General features: G+C 44.3%; 1 protein-coding gene across 5 annotated transcripts in view; it reads left to right on the forward strand.

The window, feature by feature from the left end:
- Positions 1-24,267, forward strand: part of KLHL6 (kelch like family member 6) — a 166,488-nt gene extending 142,221 nt beyond the window's left edge. For all 5 annotated transcript variants that reach the window (XM_073581265.1, XM_073581266.1, XM_073581268.1 and 2 more), the window contains 3 exons: positions 7,900-8,102; positions 15,713-15,926; positions 23,024-24,267. In XM_073581265.1, coding sequence (XP_073437366.1) covers positions 7,900-8,102; positions 15,713-15,926; positions 23,024-23,325 — 719 coding nt within the window. In that variant the 3' untranslated portion in view covers positions 23,326-24,267. The remainder of the gene's footprint in view (positions 1-7,899; positions 8,103-15,712; positions 15,927-23,023) is intronic.
- Positions 24,268-25,797: the final 1,530 nt, after the last annotated feature.

Here is a 25,797-nt window from a genome sequence, read left to right on the forward strand (position 1 = left end):
GAGGCCCAAGTCCCCGACCTGTCCCTATCTCCTGTTTAGCCCTGAGCTAAACACCCAACTGTTAAGCGTTGGATTCCTGCAGCGGCTCAGCAGGAATCCAGAGCCTCACATTCTGCGGTCTCTCATTATCTATCGACCACAGAGGAGATTGCTCAGCAGTGTCAGCGTCCCAGACGCTCTGCCCAGACCTGCTCTGTGGGTCTGGCTGTTGCTGCCACCTTTGGGTCAGCAATAGCAATGCAGGTTGCTTTGCAGAAAAAAGCTCCAGAGGCTCTTGTCGTGCCTCTGGGCATGCTCACGAGACAATCTCCCATTGGAGATCGGGAGTCACATGCTCAGGTCCTTCTCCTGATCTCATTGGTTCATCTCAGAGATCTGGAAGGTCCTGGAAGCGCACGGCTATAAAAGGTCCGCATGACCGTTCGGCCATGCGCTAGTATAGTCTCTAGTAGCTACTGTGTGAATGATGATGGATGCATGAACCTGCGAATGACTCATTAAGATCCCCTTCCTCTGATATTACAAGTGTGTATAGGGACTTAGCTTTAGAGTCTGCGCCAGCCAGTGACAAGCTACAAGCCACAACAGCATCCTCCACAGTGCTAGCGTCCGACAGTGCGCCTGCTACCGGGCATTGTCGATTAGCGGCAGTGTCTGTCACCACGCTGCAGTCTGCAGCTCCTCTCGGCATCCACAGTTGCGACGCCGCACGCACGGTAGGTCTAGACGGACTCTGACCCTCTGCCTAGGGTTCAGCTCCTGTGACCACTTACTGTGCGTGCACTTCTCTGAGACCTGTGAGTCCAACAGACTCAGTATTTATGTTATGCTTTTGGCGTGAAGCCAACAGAGTACGCCCAGCGCACACCGGGTGACGTCCAACCCGTGTGCAACAATACCGCCATATTTAGTGTTCGCCATTATTTAGCAGCAGTGTTAACACCGAGCGGCGAACGCACTTTATTATTTATTTTTTTAGTGCGTTCCGCCGTTCCTAACACCAACCCCCTCCCCAGGAGGTGAGACAGGGAATAAAGATGTACTGCACCAATAACACAAAGGAAAGATACAACAGACACCACGGTGTTAAAACAACTGAACAACAAAACTTATCTTCCTCTGCCGTTATGCACCGGACCGCAGACTTGGGCACCAGAAAGGGAAATAGCTGGAGCTCCACTGTCACACAGCCTGCTCCTGACTCCAGCTTGGTTGAGGAATAACATCACCAACAGTGAGTGCAACACCTGATGACCCTTTATAGGAAGGAGGGAGTGGTCACACCTGCTGACTGACTAACATGTAGTAACATCAGCGGCCACTGGGGGGGGGACCCAGCAGCACACTCACTAAACTTGTAGTAACACCACCGGCCACTGGGGGCAAAAAGCCATATTAACCCCCGATGGCCTGAAAGGAAAAAAGTTTATATAAGAGAATCCAGAATCTGACACAGATCCAAAAATGGATCATGACACCAGTCCTCCTTATATTCCCCATGCCCCCTACTGTCCAGCGTGAAGGTCCTTCCCTCCAGAAGAAACCTCCCCCAGCAACAGTGGTGACAGTCCCGATAGTTCCGGTGTAACAGGCCAGATTAACCCCCCACCCAAAATATACCCGGGGTTAAAGTGGCCTAGGCCAGATTATACCCCGGGTATATTCTGGCCTAGGCCAAACTATACTCCGGGGTATAAATTGACCTAGGCCAGTTTATACCCCTCTGGGCTAGACTATACCCCGGGTATATTATGGCCTAGCCCAAACTATACCCCGGGGTATAAATTGGCCTAGGCCAGATTATACCCCTCCGGGTCAGAATATACCCCAGCTGCTGTAACCCATATTAACCCCCAAGGGCCAGAAAGGAAAGAAAGGTTTATATACGAGAGTCCAGACTCTGACACAGATCCATAAATGGATTGTGACAAAATGTGTTCAAAGTGCTGCCCATTGTGTTGGATTGTCAATGCAACCATCTTCTCCCACTCTTGACACACTGATAGCAACACCGCAGAAGAAATGCTAGTCTAAGGGGGTCAGACTCCTTGTAGGAATGCTCGGACCTGACACACATGATGTGGTGGTGCACCATCTTGCTGGGAAAACTCAGGGAACGTGCCATCTTCAGTGCATAAAGAGGGCAACACATCATCATGTAGAAATTTCAGATATCCAGTGGCATTGAGGTTTCCATTGATGAAGTATGGTCCCACTATCTTTGTACCCCATATACCACACCATACCATCAATTATGGGTGTCAGGTCCGAGTATTCCTACATGAACAGTCTCCTGGAAAGTGGATTGGTCATCGTGGGCCAGTTGAATGGCCACCAAGGTCTCCCAATCTGACCCCCTTAGACTTTTATCTTTGGGGTCATCTGAAGGCAATTGTCTATGCTGTTAAGACATGAGATGTGCAGCATCTGAATCAACGGGTATTGGAAGCCTGTTCTAGCATTTCTTCTGAGGAACATTGCATTGACAATGAGGATTGCATTGACAATCCAACACAATCGGCAGCACTTTGAACACATTTTATAAGTGGTCATAAACTTGTAAATAACTCATGAAAGAATAAAGTTACGTTAAAACCAAGCACACCATTGTTTTTCTTGTGAAATTCTCAATAAGTCTGATGTGTCACATGACCCTCTTCCCATTGAAAAAAATAAAGTTGGATCCAAAATGGCCGACTTCAAAATGGCTGCCATGGTCACCAACCATCTTGAAAAGTTTCCCCCCTCCCATATACTAATGTGCCACAAACAGGAAGTTATCACCAACCATTCCAATTTTATTTAGGTGTATCCATATAAATGGCCCACCCTGTACACATAGAATACATAGATATATAGATAGAAAAATATTCAGGATTGAGAGTCCTCAGTAGTTGATACCTTTTAATGGCTAACTGAAAAGATGGTAATACATTGCAAGCTTTCGAGACTACTCAGGTCTCTTCATCAGGCTAGACTAATACAATATATATAGATGTCAGCGACATAAATAACAGCTCTGGCAAAAATTAAGAAACCACTGCAAAATTTTCAGTTTGTCTGAATTTTCCCTTTATAGGTATATTTTTGAGTAAAATGTAAATTACTCTTCTATTCTATAAACTACTGACAACATATCTTCGAATTTCCAAGCACTAAATTTTGTATTTATTTTCAGAAAATGAGAAATGGTCAGAAGAACAAAATAATGCAGTGCTTGCAGACCTCAAATAATGCTAAGAAAACAAGTTCATAATCAATTTAGAAATAACAATAGTAATGTCTTAACTCAGGAAGAGTTCAGAAATCAATATTTTGTGGAACAACCATGATTTTTAATCACAGCTTTCATGCGTCTTGGCATGCTTTCCACCAGTCTTTCACACTGCTTTTGGGTGACCTTATGCCACTCCTGGTACAAAAATGTAAGCTGTTCTTTGTTTGATGCCTTGTGACTATACATCTTCCTCTTGATTACATTACAGAGGTTTACAATGGGGTTCAGGTCTGGAGATTGGGCTGGCCATGACAGGGATTTGATGTTGTTGTCCTTCATCCACCCATTGATTGACCTAGTGTGGCATGGCGCATTGGCCTGCTGGAAAAAACAGTCCTCAAGAGTTGGGGAACATTGCCTGAGCAGAAGGAATCAACTGTTTTTCCAGAATAACCTTGTATGCGGCTTGATTCAAATGCTTCGCAAAGATTAACCTGCCCAATTCCAGCCTTGCTGAAGCATCCCCAGATCATCACCCATCCTCCACCAAATTTCACAGTGGGTGCAAGACACTGTGGCTTGTATGCCTCTCCAGGTCTCTGTCTAACCATTAAACTACCAGGTGTTGGGTAAAGCTGAAGATTAGACTCATCAGAGAATATTACCTTAGTCCAGTCCTCTATGGTCCAATTCTTATGGTCTTTGGCAAACTTCAGCCTGGCTCTCCTTTGCTTCTGATTGATGAAAGTCTTTTTTTCTAGCTTTACATGACTTTAGCCCTGCATCTAGGAGCCTGTTACAAACTGTTCTTGCCATGCACTTCACTCCAGCAGCCATTTGCCATTCCTTTTGTAGGTCACTTGATGTCATCCTGCAGTTGCTGAGTGACATTCGAATAAGATGACAGTCATCCTGGTCAGTGGAGAGTTGTTTTCGCCCTCTGCCAGTCTGTAGCTTTGTTGTCCCCAATGTCTGCTGCTTGACCTCGCTGTAATGGACTGCAGTCTTAGAAATTGTGAGGATGGAGGCAACATGGCACTCACTGTATCCCTCTGCTAGTAAAGCCAGAATTGAGCCCTTCTTTTCCTCACTCAAGACTTTTCTTTTCAACTCCTTTGGCATGGTTAAAAGTTATTTTTTCATTCCTATTACTTTTGGGATATTACTAGCACTTGTTTTGCCATCCAGCTTGTCCTATTGCAACAGGATTGTGAACAACACAGCAGGGTTTTTTATACTTTCCTTCATTAAATAAGATTTGGTTCAGGTAGGTGATCACCTAATCAGAAGCACATTAAGTAGAATGAGGTGTACTCAGGTTGGAATCCAACTGACACTGGAATGGAATGGCTTTCAGACATGTAGAGAAAGCTAATTTTTATGAAACTGTGCAGTGGTCTCTTAAATACATATACAGCTCTGGCAAAAATTATGTTACATAGATACCTAGATTGAAGAAAAGCCAGTAAATCATGTGTCGGGTTCTGTAAAATCACTGCAGGAGCTGACAGGATAGAAGAGATGGATTGCATACAGTAAATACAAATAAAATATGTAGATATATAGATGTCAGTGACAAATACAATTAGTACAGTGTGTGTGCAAATTACTGTACATGTATTTAATTAATAAAAAAAAATTTGGAAAAAAATGGCATGGGCTCCCACTCAATTTTTGTAACCAGCAGAGGGAAAGGTGACGGCTGGAGGCAGATGTTTATAGCCTTGGAAGGGGGTAATACCTATGAAGCTTCCCAGGCTATTAATATCAGCTCACAGCTGTATAATTAGCCTTTATTGCATATTAAAATGAGGGACCCTTAAAAAAAATGATGTAAGGTCCCCCTATAATTAATAACCAGCAAAGGCTATGCAGACAGCTGCGGGCTGATATTAATAGCCTAGGAAGGGGCCATGGATACTGGCCCCCCAGGCTAAAAACATCAGCTCTGAACCGCCCCAGTAAAGGCGCATCTCTAAGATGCGCCAATTCTGGCACTTAGCCTCGCTCTTCCCACTTGCCCTGTAGCGGTGGCAAGTGGGGTGATAGTGTGGGGGTTGATGTCACCTTTGTAATGTCATCTCACATTACAATAACCCCATAGTCACATTGTAAGAAAGACACAGACACTGTGACGCCTCGGGGAGACTAGCTACCTGGAGTGGACCCTCTGGACTGTGGAACGACCTACCCCTGGGTAAGCTGACCTGGTGAGGACCGACCCAGTTCAGGGACAGTTAGGGGCAAGCCCAGAGGTCTCTGAGACCACAGTAGCTGATACCAAGAGGGGCGGCTCAGGAGGTAAACGAGTAAAGAGACAGAGAGGGACCGAAGGAAGAAAATAAGGGATACAGGGACCAGGGATGAGGATCCAGGAAGGCATGCAGGACAGGGCTCAGGATGGACAAGGGTCTAGGGATGAGGATCCAGGAAGACAGGCAGGACAGTGCACAGGACGGACGACGGCGGAAGGCACTGTGACAGGACTCCGAACAGCCGGTAGCGGAGGGAACTACGAAGAGAGACAGAGTTAGACGAATATGGTAATTGCTGGCAGCACACAGAGACACAAGGGGGCCAAGTGGTTAATAGGCAGAACCTATACGATAATCAGGTGCCTCGACTAAGAGGGGGCAGCCTAAAATACCCTACCCCTCACCCTGATTGGCTGGACAGGGACTTCCGGGTCAATACACCTAGTGTCCATAAGAGACTGATGCTGCATGCCCGCATTCTAAGTGCCCCAGGGTGCATGTGCAGGCATCAGGAACTCACCACAGAGCGTGCGACCGGAAGTTGGGGAGAAGCGCGGCACGGACGCGCAGGGACAGTGCGCCAGGACACAGGAGCAGCAACGGGAGAACGGGCAGCGGCAGCGATGGGGGACCCGGAAACGGCAGCGACAGGAACCCAGCCAGTGGAGGAGGCAGCAGCAGTGGTAAAAGACTCCTTTAATATTCTTAATTTACCCATTCTTACGACTTTGCCTATTCCCCCGATGCTCTTGTCATCTGCAAAATAGGTAAAAAAAAAACAAGCAACATTATTCCTCACCTTTCCGCAGAGATGATGATAATCCATTTGTCCCACGACAGGTCCAGCTCTGCTACATCTAGATGAAAGGCTGCATGGATGCATGATGCATCCATACAGCCTGTCATCCAGTAGACACTGAGCACCGTGTGATCTGTATCTCCCTGTGAATTGCTATTCCTTGTCTGAGGGCACTGTGAGCGTGAGAAAATTCTCCTGCTCCCGGTGCCGTCAGACAGGTCTTGCGAGTTCACGGCCAATGAACTCACTGGCTGAAGACACTATTAGCACACGAGTATGCTGAGATAACACCTTATCCGAGCACACTTGCTCATCACTAGTAATTAACCCACTGATGCTCCATAAGTTATGGAGTGTGTCAGGATGTTTGGTATAAGGGAAGAATGGTGATCTAGATGCATAGTTTCCTCCATTATTTTGAAAGTCAACAAACTAACTGGCCTGGAAAATGTGTAATCAGCATATCAGCAAACATCATTGTTCCATGACCCTGCATGAAAGAAGAGTCAACATTTCAGACTCTTGACCAACAGAAGAAAAAACACATACAAAAAACACATACATTCAAAAGTCAACATATAGATAACGGTCTATTCTTCTTGGCTTGCTGAAAATAGACATCTGGTTAATTAAGATATGATGCTGTGTTCTCACAAGGGTGGTGGCTCACTCATACATAGGGGCTCGCCAGAAGATTCTCCTTTTCTTCTGTGGGCCAGTCCAAGCCTGGATAGGAGAATCATGACTCACAAACCCCTATATTTGTGGGGTTCCCTGTGCTGGGACACAGAGTCATCACACATTTCTTTCTTACCCTGTGGATGTTAAACAGTCTACATGGAACAACCACTCTAAAGCTTGTGAGTGCCTTGAATGCTTTCTATTCTGGACAATCAATTTTTATTATATGCCATAAAGTGATTACTTGTTGTTTTGCTACTGGGATCCCCGGTGATCAGATGCTGAAGGAACCAGTTAGAAAATGTTCAATGCCCCTTACAGTGTTGCCATAGTTGAAATGAAACGTTACATTGCACATATTTTATTTATTTTACGCATTTATATAGGTCCACTGATTCCACAGCGCTGTACATACATTATCAGCACTGTCCCCAATGGGGCTCACAATCTAAATTCCCTATCAGTATGTCTTTGGAATGTGGGAGGAAACCCACACAAACACGGGGAGAACATACAAACTCCTTGCAGATGTTGTCCTTGGTGGGATTTGAACCCAGCACCCCAGCGCTGCAGTGCTAACCACTGAGCCACCAGAAGGGTTATTCTCAAGATAACTAATATGAATTCTAAAATCTGCAACATCAAAAACTCACCATATTCTTATTGTGGAAACTTAGCCTAAATGGACTGGAGGTTGAGCATGTACCTCTGCTCCAAGTTAGGGTTCTGTAGAGTCCGAGTCCCAGAGCCGTTCTCAGGATTGCTGGGTGTCTTACCATTGGGGGATCAGAAAGTTATCCCCTATAAACCCTATTATCCCCTACAACTTACTATCTTAGGACAAACTCTTTAATTTCATATTCCCTGTTTTTGTGCAATTCTAAACACAAGAACCCGTTGAGGTTTTTTTTTATTTTTCAGTAATTTATAAATGTTCCTTTTTATAGGTGGAAAAGAAACACAGCATGAAGTGTGGAAATATAACTCCTCTATTAATAAGTGGATACAGATTGAATATTTAAATATGGGCAGATGGAGGCACAAGATGGCGGCACTGTGTGGCAAAGTGTATGCTCTTGGTGGATTTGATGGCAGCCAGAGAATGTACAGTGTAGAAGCTTATGACCCATTCCACAATTGCTGGACGGAGGTGTGGTATTTATATTTCTTATTATACACATTTTGTTAATTTTGAAGTATTCCTGTGACGTTCTGATTTATGATTTATGGATACTATTACTGTTGCTCACATCCCATTACAGCCTGCAAGTGCAGTAAAAAAACATAAATAGCACTTGTATGCGAAAAACTTATTTCTGAATGGTTGCCGGGATCGTTTTGGGGAAATGGGCGCCCAAGCAGACATCCGGGCCAGATTGTCGCGATTAAATGCTGCTGTCAGGGATTATCAGCGGCATTTAAGTGGTTCACAGCAGTGATTGGTGGAAGCACTTATTACTGCAACATTCATATTCCAGCAATGTAGCTTCGCTGGCCTCAGTTTCTGAACCCGCTCCAAACACCCTGACACACTGCATGACATATCATTGAGCATTAATGGGTTAATTACTAGTGATGAGCGCGTGTGCTCGGATAAGGTGTTATCCGAGCATGCTTGTGTGCTAATAGAGTGTCTTCGACGTGCTCGAATACTATGTTTGAGTCGCCGCGGCTGCTTGTCTCACGGCTGTTAGACAGCTGCAAAACATGCCGGGATTGGCTGTTTGTTAGCCAATCCCTGCATGTATTGCAGCTGTCGAACAGCCCTGGGACAAGCAGCCACGAGACATGCAGGCGCTGATACTTAGCATATTATTCAAACACGCCGAAGACATTCTGTTAGCACATGAGCATGCTCGCTCATCACTATTAATTACATTAGTATATTCTTAAAATACAAAACTGTATGCTGGTGGAATGGAGTCAGGGAATACCAACGGTACACAGATAATTGGGCATAAAATGCATTGCCTCCTCCACACTGACACTGGCTGGGGGTATCTCAAATAATTACAGCTGCCCTTCCCCCATTCATCTGTAAGAGGCAATGATTCGACATGGGCACAGCAATGGTGCCAATATTATGTAATTATGCCCATCGCCTTTCCTGCGCCTATTATTATCAGCGCTGATGTTTGCTGTTCATGCATCGGTGGTTTGAGAATACAGAACTACAGTGATCCGAGGACCTCTGCAAATCTGTCACTGCTGGGATACAGCAAACAAACGTCAAGATCCAACTGTGTCACAATGATGCAATGGGGTCATTAACCTTTTGAAAGCTTGGGAGGCTAATCATAGGGTGGTATGACATGCACATAGACTCATGGCTGGCTGCCACTTGTATATGTAAGCCATTCGGCTGTTGGTACGTTGTAGTTGTCAGTCTGCTTGGGTTTGTGTTAGTGTACCAGGTCAGACTATAGAAATAAAATTCATCAAAACTGGCTAAAAGAAAAAATACATGGCCACGATTCATCACTAGTGTCTGTTATTTGTTAGTTTTGATCCTTTTTTTGTTTGCACACAATTTATTATTCTATTTGCGCCTTTTTTAAGTCTATTGTAGGCTGTGTGCAGATGATGAGTTTTTGACGCAAAGTATTTTCACTGCCTCAAAACGCGCAGCGTCTTACACTTCCAGCAAAGCAGATGGGATTTATAGAAATCTTCTGCCCATTGCGCTTTTTTTTAAAACTCAGCATAAACTGACCTGCGGTGCGTGTTCATATCCGCCGCATGTCAATTTCTCTTGCGGATAAGTTGAGTTTTCTTTGTGGATTTTCCTATAGACTTTTAGAAAATCTGCAGGTAAGAAAACCCACACATGTGTTCTTAGTGCATTTTCCGTGGTGGAAATACATGAAAAACGCATGTAATTCGCACATGACTGCATCAATAAAGTTTTTCCAAAGCCAAATACGAGGAAGTTTCAAAGTCATGACACACCAAAAAGAGACAAAAAAAGGCAACATCAAAAAAGTGAAAAAAAAGCATGTAAGAAAATGCACACAAAATCGCAATTAAAAGATGCAAATAACCTAATTCGCTTCATAGGTGCAGAAATTCTGCAACATCAAAAACGCATAAATCATACAAAAGAAGAAGGAAAACCATGTGCCATAAAAACAATAGAATTTTATTATAAATAAATTTATAAAAGCATTGAAGTACAATGCAATCATGTAAGGAGACAATGCAACAGAACAACGGTCTATACAACAGGTACAATAAATTATGTGCAATTCAATAGTCCATATGGAGCTACAACAGCTTCCAGAAAAAATGTAATTTCCAAAATATGAGAATAATGAGGGACTATATCAAATATCATTAGCATCTAAAGCCCACAAAAGCCATACTCATGGAGTGGCATTAATATATATACACATTGTTCAGAGTATTTATTATACAAAAAATAGAAATGTATCAAAACCAATGTTAAAGATGCCTACATAAATGACGGCATGCAGCCATAATATCAAATCCTCAATCGCCAATATAAGTGAGTATTAGATCTTAAATTAAAAGCAGCAAGTGAAACAGGCTAAGAAAAGAGGCATAGTGCAGTCATTAAAGCCTAAAAAAGCTGCTCACAAACATAGTGTGAAAACCATTTGGCAGAGAGGGGGAGAGAAAAGGGTTAATGGCTGCTGCTACTGGGCAGCTACTGTACCTGAGTGACCAAGGCACCCCTGACACGCGGCGTCGCACAATTCCTTGAGATAAAGTCTCACCACGTCAGGGGTGCCTTGGTCACTCAGGTACAGTACTTTATCATTAGCTTTAGATGCTAATGATATTTGATATAGTCCCTCATTATTCTCATATTTTGGGAATTACATTTTTTCTGGAAGCTGTTGTAGTTCCATATGGACTATTGAATTGCACATAATAAAATTCTATTGTTTTTATGGCACATGGTTTCCCTTCTTCTTTTGTATGATTTATGTATTTATTGGAAATGCCGCCTTTATTAGGCAATATATAATATTATAACATCAAAAACTCATTGTGGGAACATAGCCTTATATGTGCTAGCCTGTTTTTTTTCTCTTTGTCGGTGGCGTCTAGCAATTAGGCCGGGGTCACACTTGCGAGAAACTCGTACGAGTCTTGTGTCTCAATACACGACAGCAGAGGTGCGTGCGGCTGCATGTTTTTCTATGCAGCTGAGCGCTCCGGTCCCAAGTGCCGGCGGCAGTGCCGAGCATTAGGATGCGAGACGCCTTCAAGTTTCTCGCAAGTGTGACCCCGGCCTTAGGCTGCGTTCACACGCGGCGTTTTTAACCGCGCGATTTTGCCGCGAAAACGCGAAAAATAAGCATCCCATGCATTCCTATGGGATTCCGCAATGCTGTGCTAATGCTGCGGTTTTTACCGCGGCGGAATCGCTTTGCGGTAAAAACCGCAGCATGCTCATTAATTTGCGGAATCGCGGCGATCCCGCACCCATAGGAATGCATTGTTCCGCTTACTTCCCGCATGTGGCTGTGCACACCATGCGAAAGCAGAACAATTGCGGATGGTACCCATGGTCCGGAGGAGAGAAGACTGTCCTCCGGGCCTGGGTACCATATCCCTGTAAAAAATAGAATTTAAAATAAAAAATAATGTTATTCTCACCCTCCGACGTCCCGCGCAGCCTTCCCGCTTCTCTCCACGCTCTCGTTCCCAGTAATCCTTTGCGAAAATGCTCGCGATGGCGTCCCTTCTCGCGGGATCGCGAAGTCTCGCGGTCATTCGCGCGACGTCATCGCGAATTACCGCGAGACGTCGCGATCCCGCGAGAACTGACGTCATCGCGGGCATTTTCGCAAAGGATTACTGGGAACGGATGCGCGGGACGTCGGAGGGTGAGAATAACACCGTTTTTTTTTTTTTTTTTACATTCTATCTTTTACTACTGATGCCGCATAGGCGGCCTCAGTAGTAAAAAGTTGGTCACACTCGTCAAACACTATGTTTGACGAGTGTGACCAACGTGTCAATCAGTTCTCCAAGTGATGCTACAGATCGCTTGGAAAACGCTAGCATTTTGCAAGCTAAATACGCTTCGGCATGCTCAAATAATGTGTTTGAGACCCCACAGCTGCATGTCTGGTTGCTAATAAACAGGCAGTTGGATCGCCTGCCAGGGCATTGGGCATACTCGGTACCAGGCCGGTTCAGAAAGGGGAGGTGTCATGGCAACGCTGACCCGATCCGTGGCCCTGGGAGTCCAATTAAAAGGATATTTACAAGGGAATAAAGTTTAGAATGTTTATAAGAAAATGTTCATGACGCCACCTGTGGTATTCGATCAGGGGACCAACACTGCTATTCAGGTCCTCTGAGATGGTGACAGGGCAGTAGAGATGGTTTAGCTCTCCTCAGGTAGAGCTGTATCCCAATGCAGCTTGGATGTAGATGTTAAAGGTGAGGTTGGTGAACGTGATGCAGGGCAGGTGACCCAGGAATAGTCAGAGGACACAGGTGAGGTGCAGTTTCCAAAGCTTTACTCACTGTTCTAGTGGGCAGGTGCCCGCTTGGTGCTGCGTCCTCCAGGTGAGGGGTCCAGCAAACTCCCAGGTAGATCAGGATACACCTTTCCAGGACTCCTCTCAATATATGCCTCACCTGGCCATCTCACTGTGCTGGCTTTCTGCCTCTCCTGCCCAACACCTCACAGTCAGTGTCCCAAGCCAGCAGCAGCGGACCTTGTCAGGTATCGTCCTCTCTGCGGCCCCTTGCTCCCTTATGGCTGCCATTTTGGCGAAGATAACTGTGGCTGTGGCTGAAGCACCTACAGGTGCCCCTGCCTCCAGATTGCTAGCTGAGTGTGGTGATTTCTCCACTAGTCTCGGGGGCCGATACCCCCACTTTGACCTCATCTCTCCACTACTGGATCGGACCCACGGGTGGCATCCCCACTTCCCGTGCCCCTAAGACCCCTTCTGCTCTCTGTGAGCTTCCTTCTCTCAGCTTCTCTCCTTCTGCAGCTCCTCCTGACAGGGAGCTGCTTCACAACATATCTTTCCACTTTCCTTCCACTCTCTGAACTCTATTTCCCACTCTCTAAGCTCCTCCTCTCTCCTTACCATCTCCACCAACCTCCCAACACCCTTTACTACCCAGCCAGGGATGGGACTACCCTCCCTTGGGTACCTCCAGGGTGCCCTGGTGCTATAGTGTGTGTTGGGTGCAGGTGTTCGAGTCCAAGGTGGTGCTCCCTGCTTACCTGAGAGTGGGGTACCACACCTCTGGATGAGGCGCAGTACCTCTGTGGTGACTGGACCCTCAGGGGTGCCACCCAATCCATGCATGTGTTGTGGCTGTCAAACAGCCACGAGTCATGCAGCTGTGGGGACTCAAACATATTATTAGAGCACGCCGAAGACACTCGGTTAGCACGTGATCATGCTCGCTCATCCCTGTTAACAAATGTTTCATTTCTCAGAGGAGACAGCTGTTTTACCCTCCAAACCGCATGGCTATAGGCCAAGTTCAGATTGCGTTAGGGCAGTCCGTGCCTTTTATGGCATCTGCGCTAACAGTGACGGACCCTTGGAGGCTGCAGACCGCGTCCGAGGGTCCGTCACAGAATGACGGCACATCGCTAATGCATGCCGATTATGACATGCGTTAGCGATGCGCTCATCTATTGCAGTCTATGGGTGCGTTAACACATCTGTTACATAGCCTTAATGCCGCTATGTAACGGATGCGTTAAATGCACCCCCCTAACGCAATATGAACCCAGCCTATCAGTCAGCTGTTTTGTTAGGCACCGTGGGAGTGTGGCCACAAGGTGGGCCTAACTGCATAGCTGGCATGCTGCCCACCCATAAGGAGCCTATGGCTGCACAATATTGTTTCACAATCCAGTGACTGGAGCATTGGCCCTGTGGCTAGCTGCAGGTATCACGAAACAATCACTAACCTCAGGGAGACGAGTCAAAGAAAACACTGCGGCAGCCGGCAAAGGCGCTCAATCAGTGAAATCCTAGGTGCATTGCTCCCTGGGAAATACGAATATGCCAATAAAGTCCGTGGAGCGTCATTTAACAGTCTACTAGGCATTGCTCCCACCTAGCCAGAATCCTACTCCACACTAATGAGGGGCAACACCCCGAAACAGCTGTCTGTGGATGGATACCTGGCCTTGGTATTTCTCTTGTCATATCTGTAGACTCGTAAAGAGCTGGATATTGACTTAAAGGGCCACTTAATATGGTGGTTTCCGAAAGGAGCTACTCCTTGGCTGGGTCCTTCCCTGGAGGAAGATCTGGCTAGTCCCGTGTTTGAGACTCTTAAATGAGGCTCCACGGACTTTATTTGCATATTCGTATTTCCCAGGGAGCAATGTACCTAGGATTTCACTGATTGAGCGCCTTTGCCGGCTGCCGCAGTGTTTTCTTTGACTTGGTCTCCCTGAGGTCAGTGATTATTTCGTGATGTTGGTCTACTAGGCATTACTCCCACCTAGCCAGAATCCTACTCCACACTGATGAGGGGCAACACCCTGAAACAGCTGTCTGTGGATGGATACCTGGCCTTGGTATTTCCCTTGTCATATCTGTAAACTCATAAAGAGCTGGATATTGACTTAAAGGGCCACTTAATATGGTGGTAATGGTGGTTTCTGAAAGGAGCCATCCCATGGCTGGGTTCTTCCCTGGAGGAAGATCTGGCTAGTCCCGTGTTTGAGACTTTTAAATGAGGCTCCACGGACTTTATTACCTGCAGGTATGGCTGTTCTCTTAGGGTAAGATGACACGATGTGGCTTACTGCATGGCTGAAACTGCTGACCCACGTTGATAATGATTAATAGTTGCAGAAAACTTTGAGGTTTCATATTTAGGCTAAAGGCCAGGTCACACAGTGCTTTTAATGCAATTCTGAGCAGTAAAACCTGCAAGAAATTTTTATGTACACAAACATGGTGCCACACAGCTTTGTTCACACAACCGTATTCTCAATCCAGTTACTGCTGACAAAAAAACAGATGACTGTTTTTTTTCATGTCGTCCTGATATTTGATACTTGCGAAATTTAATAACTGTTGATGTAAAAATGGATGCCATATAGTTTGTATATGGATGACAGAACAGATGACAAAAGTCTGTTTTTTTTTGTTCTGGATGAAAGGCAGTCAGTTTTTTTTTTTTTATATCTTCTCAAGTAAATTTAGCCTATCAAACATTCAGTGAAATCTGGAATCTACATGGCATCCAAATGCTGGCTGATGTTTTTTTACAAGCCCATAGACTTGCATTGAAGCGTTTGGCCTGTGACTCGTGTAGAAATTGGACATGCCTCCTTAATCTGGTGCCAACCACTGGCTCTGCAATAATTTATGAACCTGGCACTATATAAGGTACATGTTCTATGCGTGAAAAACACAAAAAGAACTTGTACATAAAAAACTGACATCTGAATTTGGCCTAACAGTATGTTCACACAGCGCTTTTTGCAGTCTTTTTTTCTGCCTAAAAAATAATGTTGGCAGGGAAAACGCTGCATACCTCATACACGTTTTTAAAGCATTTTTGCGTTATTCTTATGCATTCAATTGAGCTTAAACTGGTAAGAGTTGACATGCAGCTGCAGTTAAAAGGAAAAAAAAACAAACGCACCATGTGAACAAGACTTCAGAAATGTCCTATACTTTGCTTCTTCTGTAAAATGCTGTTTTGTTTAAAAAATCCCGCTGTGAAAACGCTACTTGTGAACAAGTTCTTATATCCTATTGAAAGCAACTCTCTGTTTTCTGACAGGTGGCTCCATTAATAATCAGTGTGAGTTCATTTGCTGCAGCGAGTCTCCACAACAAGCTCTATGTTATTGGGGGTGGACCCAATGGAAAACTGGCCACGGACAAAACTCAGTGCTATGACCCTTCTACCAACAAGTGGAGTGTAAAGTCCCCAATGCCTGTCGAAGCAAAATGTATTAATGCTGTAAGCTTCCATGATCACATCTATGTTGTGGGTGAGTTGTTATAACATGGGTTTTAAGATCCTTCATCCCCTACTTCACTTGGGCATTGTCTCGTCAGGGCTAGCCTTTGGGTATGTGATTGTACAGGTAACATCAGCCACTGTGTAAAGGGGAGCAACAAATGTAGGATCCACCACAAACCTTCATATTATTTGCACAGCAGTTTTATTCAGATTGTATAAAACACGATACTGAAGTTGGTTTCTTATTCTTTCAGTTTATTTGGGCATGAAGTTGGTTTCTTATTCACCAATTCTTTTTTGCGTGTTTCTTACAGTTTTAACTACAAAACTAAAAAAACACAATAATAAAATACAATTCAGCGAGGTGCCCTGATATGAATATACGTAAAAGCGGCTACAAAAATGATAAAACTGGCGCAAAAATGGGCATCAAAGTGGGCACAGAAGGGCATTATGGAAGGGGTTAAATGAGTTTGGACTGCTTGTCTCACAATGCATGCACACATGGATGGGACATCTAATTCAGGTCACTCCAGCCCGGCCTAAATGGGCTGTGGGCATCAAAAGTGGCATGAAATTGGGCAAATAGCCAATTATCCCAGATTTAAGTAAGTTTCTGGTGTTTTTCAGGGCTTAAATGACTTTCGGCCATTGATCTCCCCACCATATTTTGTGCAGGCGTTCTTTTCCATATATAAAATAAAGGCAACATCAAAGTGGAAGCTGCCTAAAGAATGGTCGGGTCCTTTTTTTTTTTTTTTTTTTTTAAGCAGCTTCACAGCTTTCGAAGCCTGAAATTGTTAAAAGAAGTTGCAGTAGATGGAACATATACATAGAAAGTTGTTTTGACATTGCTGTATATATGTTCTTGAAGCACTCCTCCTCCCATCAGTTTTTATCCTCTTAAATTTGCAGTCATCAGATTATATGGCACTGTGTACTTACAATTGCTCATTTTGCCTTTCTACACAGTAAATTCTTGTTTTCCATTAGCTCTATGTAGAAACAGGAAGTCTCTTTTACCTACATTTATCATCCTCCTCTTCAACCCCTGTCCCAGCTGCTCCCTCCTCCTCCAGGCAGGGATTTGTTAGTGACTCATTACTCATGCAGGGAAAATAGACTTTCTGTTTCTACATAGAAAAATATTTGGAATTGAGAGTCCTCAGTGGTTGATACCTTTTAATGGCTAACTGAAAAGATGGTAATCTCATTGCAAGCTTTCGAGACTACTCAGGTCTCTTCATCAGGCATTGACTAATAAAAAATCTGAAGAGTCACATTTATGCACAACACAGCACAGAAAAAATGCAATAGATAAGACAAGTGACGTGAAGCAGAACTATCATAATGGGGGAGTGATAGACAGTTATGGCCATAAATATTAGAGCAGTTCATAGATAAGCAGTGAAGGTTTTATTGTCCTCTGATTGGAGTCTGGTAATGTGATGTGGTGTACCTAATTATTTGTACTAAATGTCCAACTGGGGGTCTGTATGTGGGGGAGACCGGGCAAAAACTGAAAACAAGGATGAATTCTCATCGCCACACAATAAAAGAAAAAAGAATAGATCTACCTGTGGCAAAACATTTTTGTATGCCTGATCACAGCAACATGGATATGAAATTACTTGTATTGAAAGATAACTTCACATCTCAGAGAGATAGAAAAGTTTGGGAGTACAAGCTCATGATGACCTTTGACACACTCAGTACAGGAATGAATGTGTCGCATGGATTTATGTCTTTTTACATCAATTAAGGAATTTGCTCCTAAGACCTTGTGGGGGCATCACATTACCAGACCCCAATCAGAGGATAATAAAACCTTCACTGCTTATCCACTGAAGACTCTCAATTCTGAATATTTTTGTGGCGCCCCTGAGGGTTCAGTCACCACAGAGGTACTGCACCTCCTCCTGAGGTGTGGTACCCCACCATTCAGGTAAGGTGGAGACACCTGACCACACTCCAACACCTGCATCCCACACAACATAGTAGTGTAGCAAAGCACCTTTGGTGGCTCCCTGCTTGGAACACGAAGAGTGCTGGGAGGTGGGTGGAGCTTAGTTGCACAAGAGAGCGGGAGATTATTAGGACTAGGTCAGTCTGTGAGAGGAGATCCCCTGAGTGGGATGGATGGAAGGAGGTGCTGCAGCAGTCTCCTGTGACCTGGAGCTGCTGGCACGGGAAAGAGATATAGAAAGCCTGATTCTCTAAAAGGAAGATAGTTTGGTGCGGAACGTAAGGAGAAGAAGAGGGCTAAGGACTAGGGTCGGAGTGGAACCCTTCCTCAAGTTCTAAGCGCATGTCCGGGGTCCGGTCCCCGAGGTTGTATAGTTACTAATGGTCCTGCAGCAGACACCGGAGGAATAGAAGTTGTCACCACTTTATTCCCACACAAGACTTGGGGGCACAACAGCAACGTGAGTGAGCCGGGACTTGGTAGCAAGGAGTCCCCGAAGCAGGCTACAGCTGTCTGCTGTACAAGTAGAGTTCAAAGGAACATCTTAAAGGAGGAACTTGGGTTTAACACACAACCACACGAACATCATTAAAAGCGCTAGAAAGGAGACGTTCAGAGAAGGCATATGTTGACGGAGAGTTGGAACGGAGTACTTCATCTTGCCTGGAGGTTGGCTGATCCCCTGACCTGGAGGACACAGCACGGAGGCGGGCACCTGTATGCACAACAGACTGTGAGTAAAGCTTTGGAACTACATGCCCTGGTGTCCTCCGCTTATTCCTGCGCCAACCCACTCAGCACTGCTACATCTCTGTGCTTAACACTGCACCATTACGCTCTCCTCACTAGCTCTTCATCTACACTGCCCTGGGACTACGGCCCTACCTGTGGAGGGCCACAACATCGTTGCTGCACCACACCATCTGTCCCAGAGGATCTGTTTGCAGCGTCGGCTTAACACCTTCATTGCCGAACACCACAGGTGGCGTCACGAATCATCCACTTATAAACTTTAATCAGCCACGCTTAACACCACCCCCTTTCACATGGACGCCCAGGGCCATGGACCGGGTCACCGCTACTGTGACACTTCCCTGTGAGCTACTGGCCCGGTACCGAGTACCCCACGGCCCGGGCGGGCGACCCATTTTTCTATCTACTGGCTAACACGGTACAAAGATATACATCTTTCCTGTTTCTACATAGTTATCAGTTTTTAAACACTTGATGTCATGAACCTAATGGAAAGCAGAAGAATCAATTGGCTAGAAAGGCAAAATCAGCAATTGCAAATACAAAGTGCCATATAATGATTGCAAGGTTTCAGGTGGAATCCGATAGAATAAGATGTTGTGTGCACATACCTTTAATTCCATAATGGTGTTATTTAGCCGCTATGTACTGTTGTTCGGTAAAGAGGAGCTGTCACTTGTCATACATTTGTTTGCCTGGTAGAAATGTTGCCGTTTTTCTCTTTGCTCCTGCGCCTTTTTGTTCTTGATAAATCCTTGTTTTTTTCTCTATATGTTAATCTATCCTTTTTATCCTCGTGCGTGTGGTTCCAAAGTGAACAGCTGAAAATCACGCCAGCTGGGCTACCAAGATTATGTTTACATACAGAGAAGGGGTACCAAGTGTCTGGAATGGGGAAACACTGGAACAAAAGAAACAAGGCCAGAGTCAGAGAACAGCGGTATTTGCATCAAGTAAAAAAAATAAAAAATTATGACAAAAGTGTCAGGTTCGCTCTTTTTCAATAACTATATGCTAGTGGCATTTGACATAAGGATCAAACTAAGGCTATGGGCACATGGAGGTTTTGGATTCTCCAAGTCTAAAAAAAAAAATAGCGTTTCTCAGCAAAAAGACCGTGTGCACATAGCTTAATATTTAGATTAGTGTCCTGAGTCCTTGGTTCTCAACCTGTGCATGTACCAGAAGAAATACACTGTCCTATTGATCTGTTCCTAATAGGTGAAGCACCATGCATGAGCCTAGCCTTGGGGTGCTTATAAAGGGAACCTGTCATGTGAAAAACCGCTGACGATGTACAGTTTAACCCCTTTACCCCCAAGAGTGGTTTGCACGTTCATGACCAGGCCAATTTTTACAATTCTGACCACTGTCCCTTTATAAGGTAATAACTCTGGAACGCTTCCATGGATACCGGTGATTCTGACTTTGTTTTCTCGTGACGTATTGTACTTCATGTTAGTGGTAAAATTTCGTTCATATAACTTGCGTTTATTTGTGAAAAAAATGGAAATTTGGCGACAATTTTGGAAATTCCACAATTTTCCAACTTTGAATTTTTATGCCCTTAAATCACAAAAAACTTAATAAGTAACATTTCCCACATGTTTACTTTACATCAGCACTATTTGGGAACCAAAATTTTTTTTGTTAGGAAGTTATAAGGGTTAAAAGTTGACCAGCGATTTCTCATTTTTACAACACCATTTTATTTTTAGGGACCACATCACATTTGAAGTTACTTTGAGGGATCTATATGATAGAAAATACCCAAAAGTGACACCATTCTAAAAAATGCACCCCTCAAGGTGCTCAAAACCACATTCAAGAAGTTTATTAACCCTTCAGGTGCTTCACAGGAATTTTTTGAATGTTTAAAAAAATGAACATTTAACTTTTTTTCACAAAAAAAATTACTTCAGGTCCAATTTTTTTTTTTTATTTTACCAAGGGTAACATCAGAAATTGAGAAATTGGACTGCAAAAGTTATTGTTCAATTTGTCCTGAGTACGCTGATACCTGACATGTGGGGGGGTACCACTGTTTCGGCGCATGGCAGAGTTCAGAAGGGAAGGAGCGCCGTTTGACTTTTTCAATGCAAAATTGGCTGGAATTCAGATCGGACGCCATGTCACGTTTAGACAACCCCTGTTGGCCTAAACAGTAGAAACTCCCGACAAGTGACCCCATTTTGGAAGCTAGACCCCCCAAGGAACTTATCTAGATACGTGGTGAAAACTTTGAACCCCCAAGGGCTTCACAGAAGCTTATAACGTACAGCCATACAATTAAAAAAATCATATTTTTTCCACAAAAATGAACTTTTCACCCCCAATTTTTATTTTCCCAAGGGTAACAGGACCCCAAAAGTTATTGTGCAATTTGTCCTGAGTATGCTGATACCCCACATGTGGGGGTAAACCACTATTTGGGCGCATGGCAGAGCTCGGAAGGGAAGCAGCGCCATTTGACGTTTTTGGCTGGAATTGAGATTGGATGCCATGCTGCGTTTGGAAAGCCCATGATGTGCCTAAACAGTGGAAACACCCCACAGATGACACCATTTTGGAAACTAGTCCCCCCCAAGGAACTTATCTAGATGTGTTGTGAGCACTTTGAACCCCCAAGGGCTTCACAGAAGTTTATAACGCCCAGGCATGAAAATAGAAAAATCATATTTTTTCCAGAAACATGATCTTTTAGTCCCCAATTTTTTTTATTTTCCCAAGGGTAACAGGAGAAATTGTACCCTAAAAGTTGTCCAATTTATCCTGAGTACGCTGATATCTCACATGTGGGAGAAAACTACTATATGGGCAACGTCGGGGCTCGGAAGGGAAGTAGTGACGTTCTGGAATGCAGACTTTGATGGAATGGTCTGCAGATGGCATGTTGCCTTTGGAGAGCCCATGATGTGCCTAAACTGTTGAAACCTAAACTGTGACCTCATTTTGGAAACCAGACCCCCCAAGGAACTTATCTAGATGTGTGATGAACACTTTGAACCACCAAGTGCTTCACAGAAGTTTATAACGTAGAGCCATAAAAATAAAAAAATCATATTTTACCGGAACATAATCTGTACAACATTTACAATATGTTTATATTAGAGCTCCTTAAAGGGGAGGTGGCATTAAAGGGATATTCTACTTCAATCCCCTACACCAGCACTGACTGACAGCCATCTCTGTACTGATGCACTGCTGAGCCAGGGCCAGGTTACAGCCAATAGTGGCAGGCCACAACACTGCTATGTGGCCTCTGAGCTGGTGCGGCCAGGTGTCAGTGCCTGCATCGGGCCCACCTCTGCCCGACAGCACCCACCCGCATAGAATGATGGTGGTGGAAGCCCCTGCTGACACTCCCTCCTCTATCATCATTGCTCGCACTGATGGCCGGAAGTGGAGTCTGGCTGTCAGCGCGAGCAATGATGATGGAGGAGGGAGTATCAACAGATGCTCCCATCCCCCATCAGTCTGCCTCGGCATCTGATTTGTCAGAGCAGTGGGCACGATGATGTGATTACTGCTCATTATGTACTGAGTGGTGTGAGGGGGGTCATATGCGAGGGTCAATATGTATCCCCAGGGATGCACATAGAAGTATATTGAGGCCGCTGGAGTGCATAGCAGTCACAGGCATAGCTGTTGTTGCAGTGCAAAATAAAAGTGTGGACCTTTTTCAAGTTATTTGGCCAAGGCAATGTTTAGGAAAATCCATTTAAAAGCTTTTATTTTTGGAGCGAACTACAGGATGGTAGTGGGGCGGTTTGCTCCCTCCAGCCGAGTCTTACAAGTGGCCCATGGCCACAGATTCCATTTAAAATCGTCTTTGTTTGCAAACTGCAGAGCAGGTGGCTCTGCAGCATCCGGCTTGTGTGAAGTAACTCGGAGCCAAAGGAAGCAAAAATGCCTGAATCCCCTCAGAGTGATACGGCGGTGCAGTCGCCCATGGCAACTGGTCTCGGATACAGACTGTCTTGACACCCCGGCTGCGATCCAGAGGATACCATTTGCTTTTCCATTTGTGAGTTTCTTATTGGACATTAAAGACCTTTTGCTTTGAACTCTGATTTGGTAGTTCCTTATCTGTTGCATTGCACCAACCCCGATGCACTACAGTGGTGACTGAAGCAGAGTCGGCACACCTCTATTCCTCCTGGCAGCCACACAGCTTCAGAAAGTTAAGGTTAATGGCATTTTTTCACATGATGGGATCCCTTTAAGTGGGAGTTACTTTACTTAGATACAGTATGTATTGTATATTAGTCCAGTAGATAATTAGTTGTAGTCGATATGCAATTGTTTTTCTTCAATGTAATTAAACATTTACCCAAGTTCAGTGCAATACCAGGCAATAGGAAAAGAAAAAAAAATTACAGTATAATTTTTTTTTTCTTGTACAGGTGGCGCAATGAAGGCTTTGTACTCGTACAACCCACTCGATGACTCTTGGAGTCTGGTAACGAAGTTTAGCCATGAACGGGCAAGTTGCGGGATCGCTGCATGTTGTAATAAGATATTTATCACGGGTGGTCGAGATGAGAGGAACGAGGTGATTGCTACTGTTCTGTGCTGGAACATCGAGACTGGAAAACTGACTGAGGAATGTGTCCTACCTCGTGGCGTTTCCCATCATAGCAGCGTCACCATAAGAAAATCGTACACGCACATCCGTAGGATCGTCACCGGATCGGTTTCTGTGTAATCTCCGAGAGGCGAACAGGCTCCACCAATGCTAATATTTAAATTATTTCTTAATTTATTGCAATCATTTGTAAAATGTTTGCAGGGAGCATTTTTTTTTTTTATTTTGTCATTGGAATTTAAAAACTTTGCTGTAATGGCCTTTATGGCAATGTGCGTTTGTATATATATGTTTTTATTTACTCAAAGTAATGTTTTCGATCTAGAAAGGCTATGTCGTTCCTCATTTTGCAGTGATGTGGTGTTTTTCAGAATGAGCCCTATTTGAATTCAATGGAGATCCCAGGAGTTGGAGGAAGCTTTCTAGGATACATTTTGTCAGACCGCAACATAGGAGATGTCAGACTGTAGTTAATTGGGTCGAATAGGGAAAATAATTCTGAGGGTGAGCCCTATATTATACAGAACAGGTGCCAGTCCACTTTTAATTTCATGGTAAACTTCACTTTCATTGTAAGCAATTGATTAAAGCTGATGATGAAATGGAGTCTTAGATTCACTGATTGAAGAAATTTGCTGGTGAAAGTTATATTAAAAAAAAAAGTATATTACTATTTTTCATGTATTGTGTAGTGGGAGAAAAATAAAAATTCACTCCCAGCCGGTGCTGCTCACCTGAGATACTTGAGCCTTTTTGGCTTCCCGAAAAATGTGGCACTATCGAGATTACTTTCTTTTTTTTTTTTTCCCTTCCACCTAGGACAGGGGCTATTTCACTTACATTGCTGATTGAATGTAAAAAAAAAAAAAATTCTGAGTTATTGAACATGGTTGTTATAATTTCTTATATCTACAAAGGCGGGACATTAATGAAACCAGGTATATTTCATGCTGTAGCATCTATTTACCATGTTTCATTTTGCACTCGAATGTAATTTGTGAATGTATTTTGTGTGATTGAAATGTATATAAAATATTGAATAAATGTGTAATGGACCAAGAAGCTGCTATATATCTTGTTGTTTTTTTATTTTCTTTTTAATTGAATTAAAATAAAAATATTTTGGTAAATGTGGTAAATTGCTTGAAAAATAGAATACATACAGTTTTACGGAGAAATAGGTTTTTCATTGTCATTTGAAGTCTGATATATGCGCACACATAGATTACGCATATTTAGATACTGACACATTACTAGGATGATGATTTGTTTATGCCCCATTTAGAAAGGCTGATTTCAGACCAAGGAGTACCAACCAAGTAAATGACTCAAGCATTATAGAGGCTGTCCTTCCAACACATTTATTTTTTATTGACACTCATTTAAGCCCCTTATGAAATAGAGACCCAACGGTTGGGTTAAATTGATCAAATTGACCTTTATTTCAATAAAAATTTGGGTTGAAAGTGGTTCTCGGAACTCCAAAGGCCTGACTGAATCCAAATATCGTAATCTTCCGGAATTACCCCTAGCTGCAACCTTCAGCTTGAGAGCATCTCCAGCTTGAGGGCATCTCCACCACCAAAAACACCTCCATGCCGCAGACTACGCAACGACCCCACTCTGAATAGTGACCGAATAATAACACATGCAAGAAACAAATACCACCTGTCAGGATCCTGCCAGCGCCGGCGTGCAGCCTCCGCTGAACAGGGACTCACCCGCACTGTAGGGGGCCCGGGGTCAGGTACAGCCGGAAAGTACAGATACACAGGACCTGTGGATGCTGAAGTTTAGCAAGCAGTGAAGGACCTACGGTCATGTGACTGCAAGGGGGCGGGGCTTAGCGTCCTGCTTTCAGAGATGGCAGGACACTATACAGAAATACTCAGTCAGGCAAAACGGAGGTCATACACAGAGATAGCAGTAAAGTACCAGGGATGAGACAGAACGGATAGTCGGGGCCAAGCAGGGGTCAAAACCAAACAGACATAGAAGGTACCAAGCAGAATCCAACAAGCAATATCCAGAGAACAGACCGAGTCATACACAGAGTATCAAGCAACCAGAACACAGCACAAACACACTCAGGGGTAACCACACAATGACAAGGGCGAAAATATAACTGACGGGGGATGGGAGCTTCCTGGGGCAATAAGAAGCTTTCCCAGAACCAATGAGAGGCCACCATAATAAGTCCCATGTGTGCAGGTAAGAGTCTGCACTGAGATCAAACCATTAACCCCAGAAGTGCCGGTCCACCAGCACTGGTATCATGACAGTACCCCCTCTCAACGGGGAGCCTCTGGACCCCCAGACTTGCCTGGGTACCTAGCATGGAAAGCCCGAACCAGGCGATCCGCATGCATCAACTGGGCCGGCACCCAGGACCTGTCCTCCGGCCCATACCCCTTCCAATGAACTAGGTACTGTATTGACTGCCGTACCAACCTGGAATCTACGATGTGACCAATCTCATATTCCACATGTCCCTCAACCGAAACTGGAGGAGCAGCGGACTCGGATTCTCCCCGGACTGCTTCAAAAGGCTTCAGTAGAGATCTATAGAAGACGTTAGGGATCTTGAAAGAG

Source organism: Dendrobates tinctorius, unplaced genomic scaffold (assembly GCF_039654945.1).
Source record: "Dendrobates tinctorius isolate UK_male_01 unplaced genomic scaffold, ASM3965494v1 ptg000069l, whole genome shotgun sequence".
Lineage (NCBI taxonomy): Eukaryota > Metazoa > Chordata > Amphibia > Anura > Dendrobatidae > Dendrobates > Dendrobates tinctorius.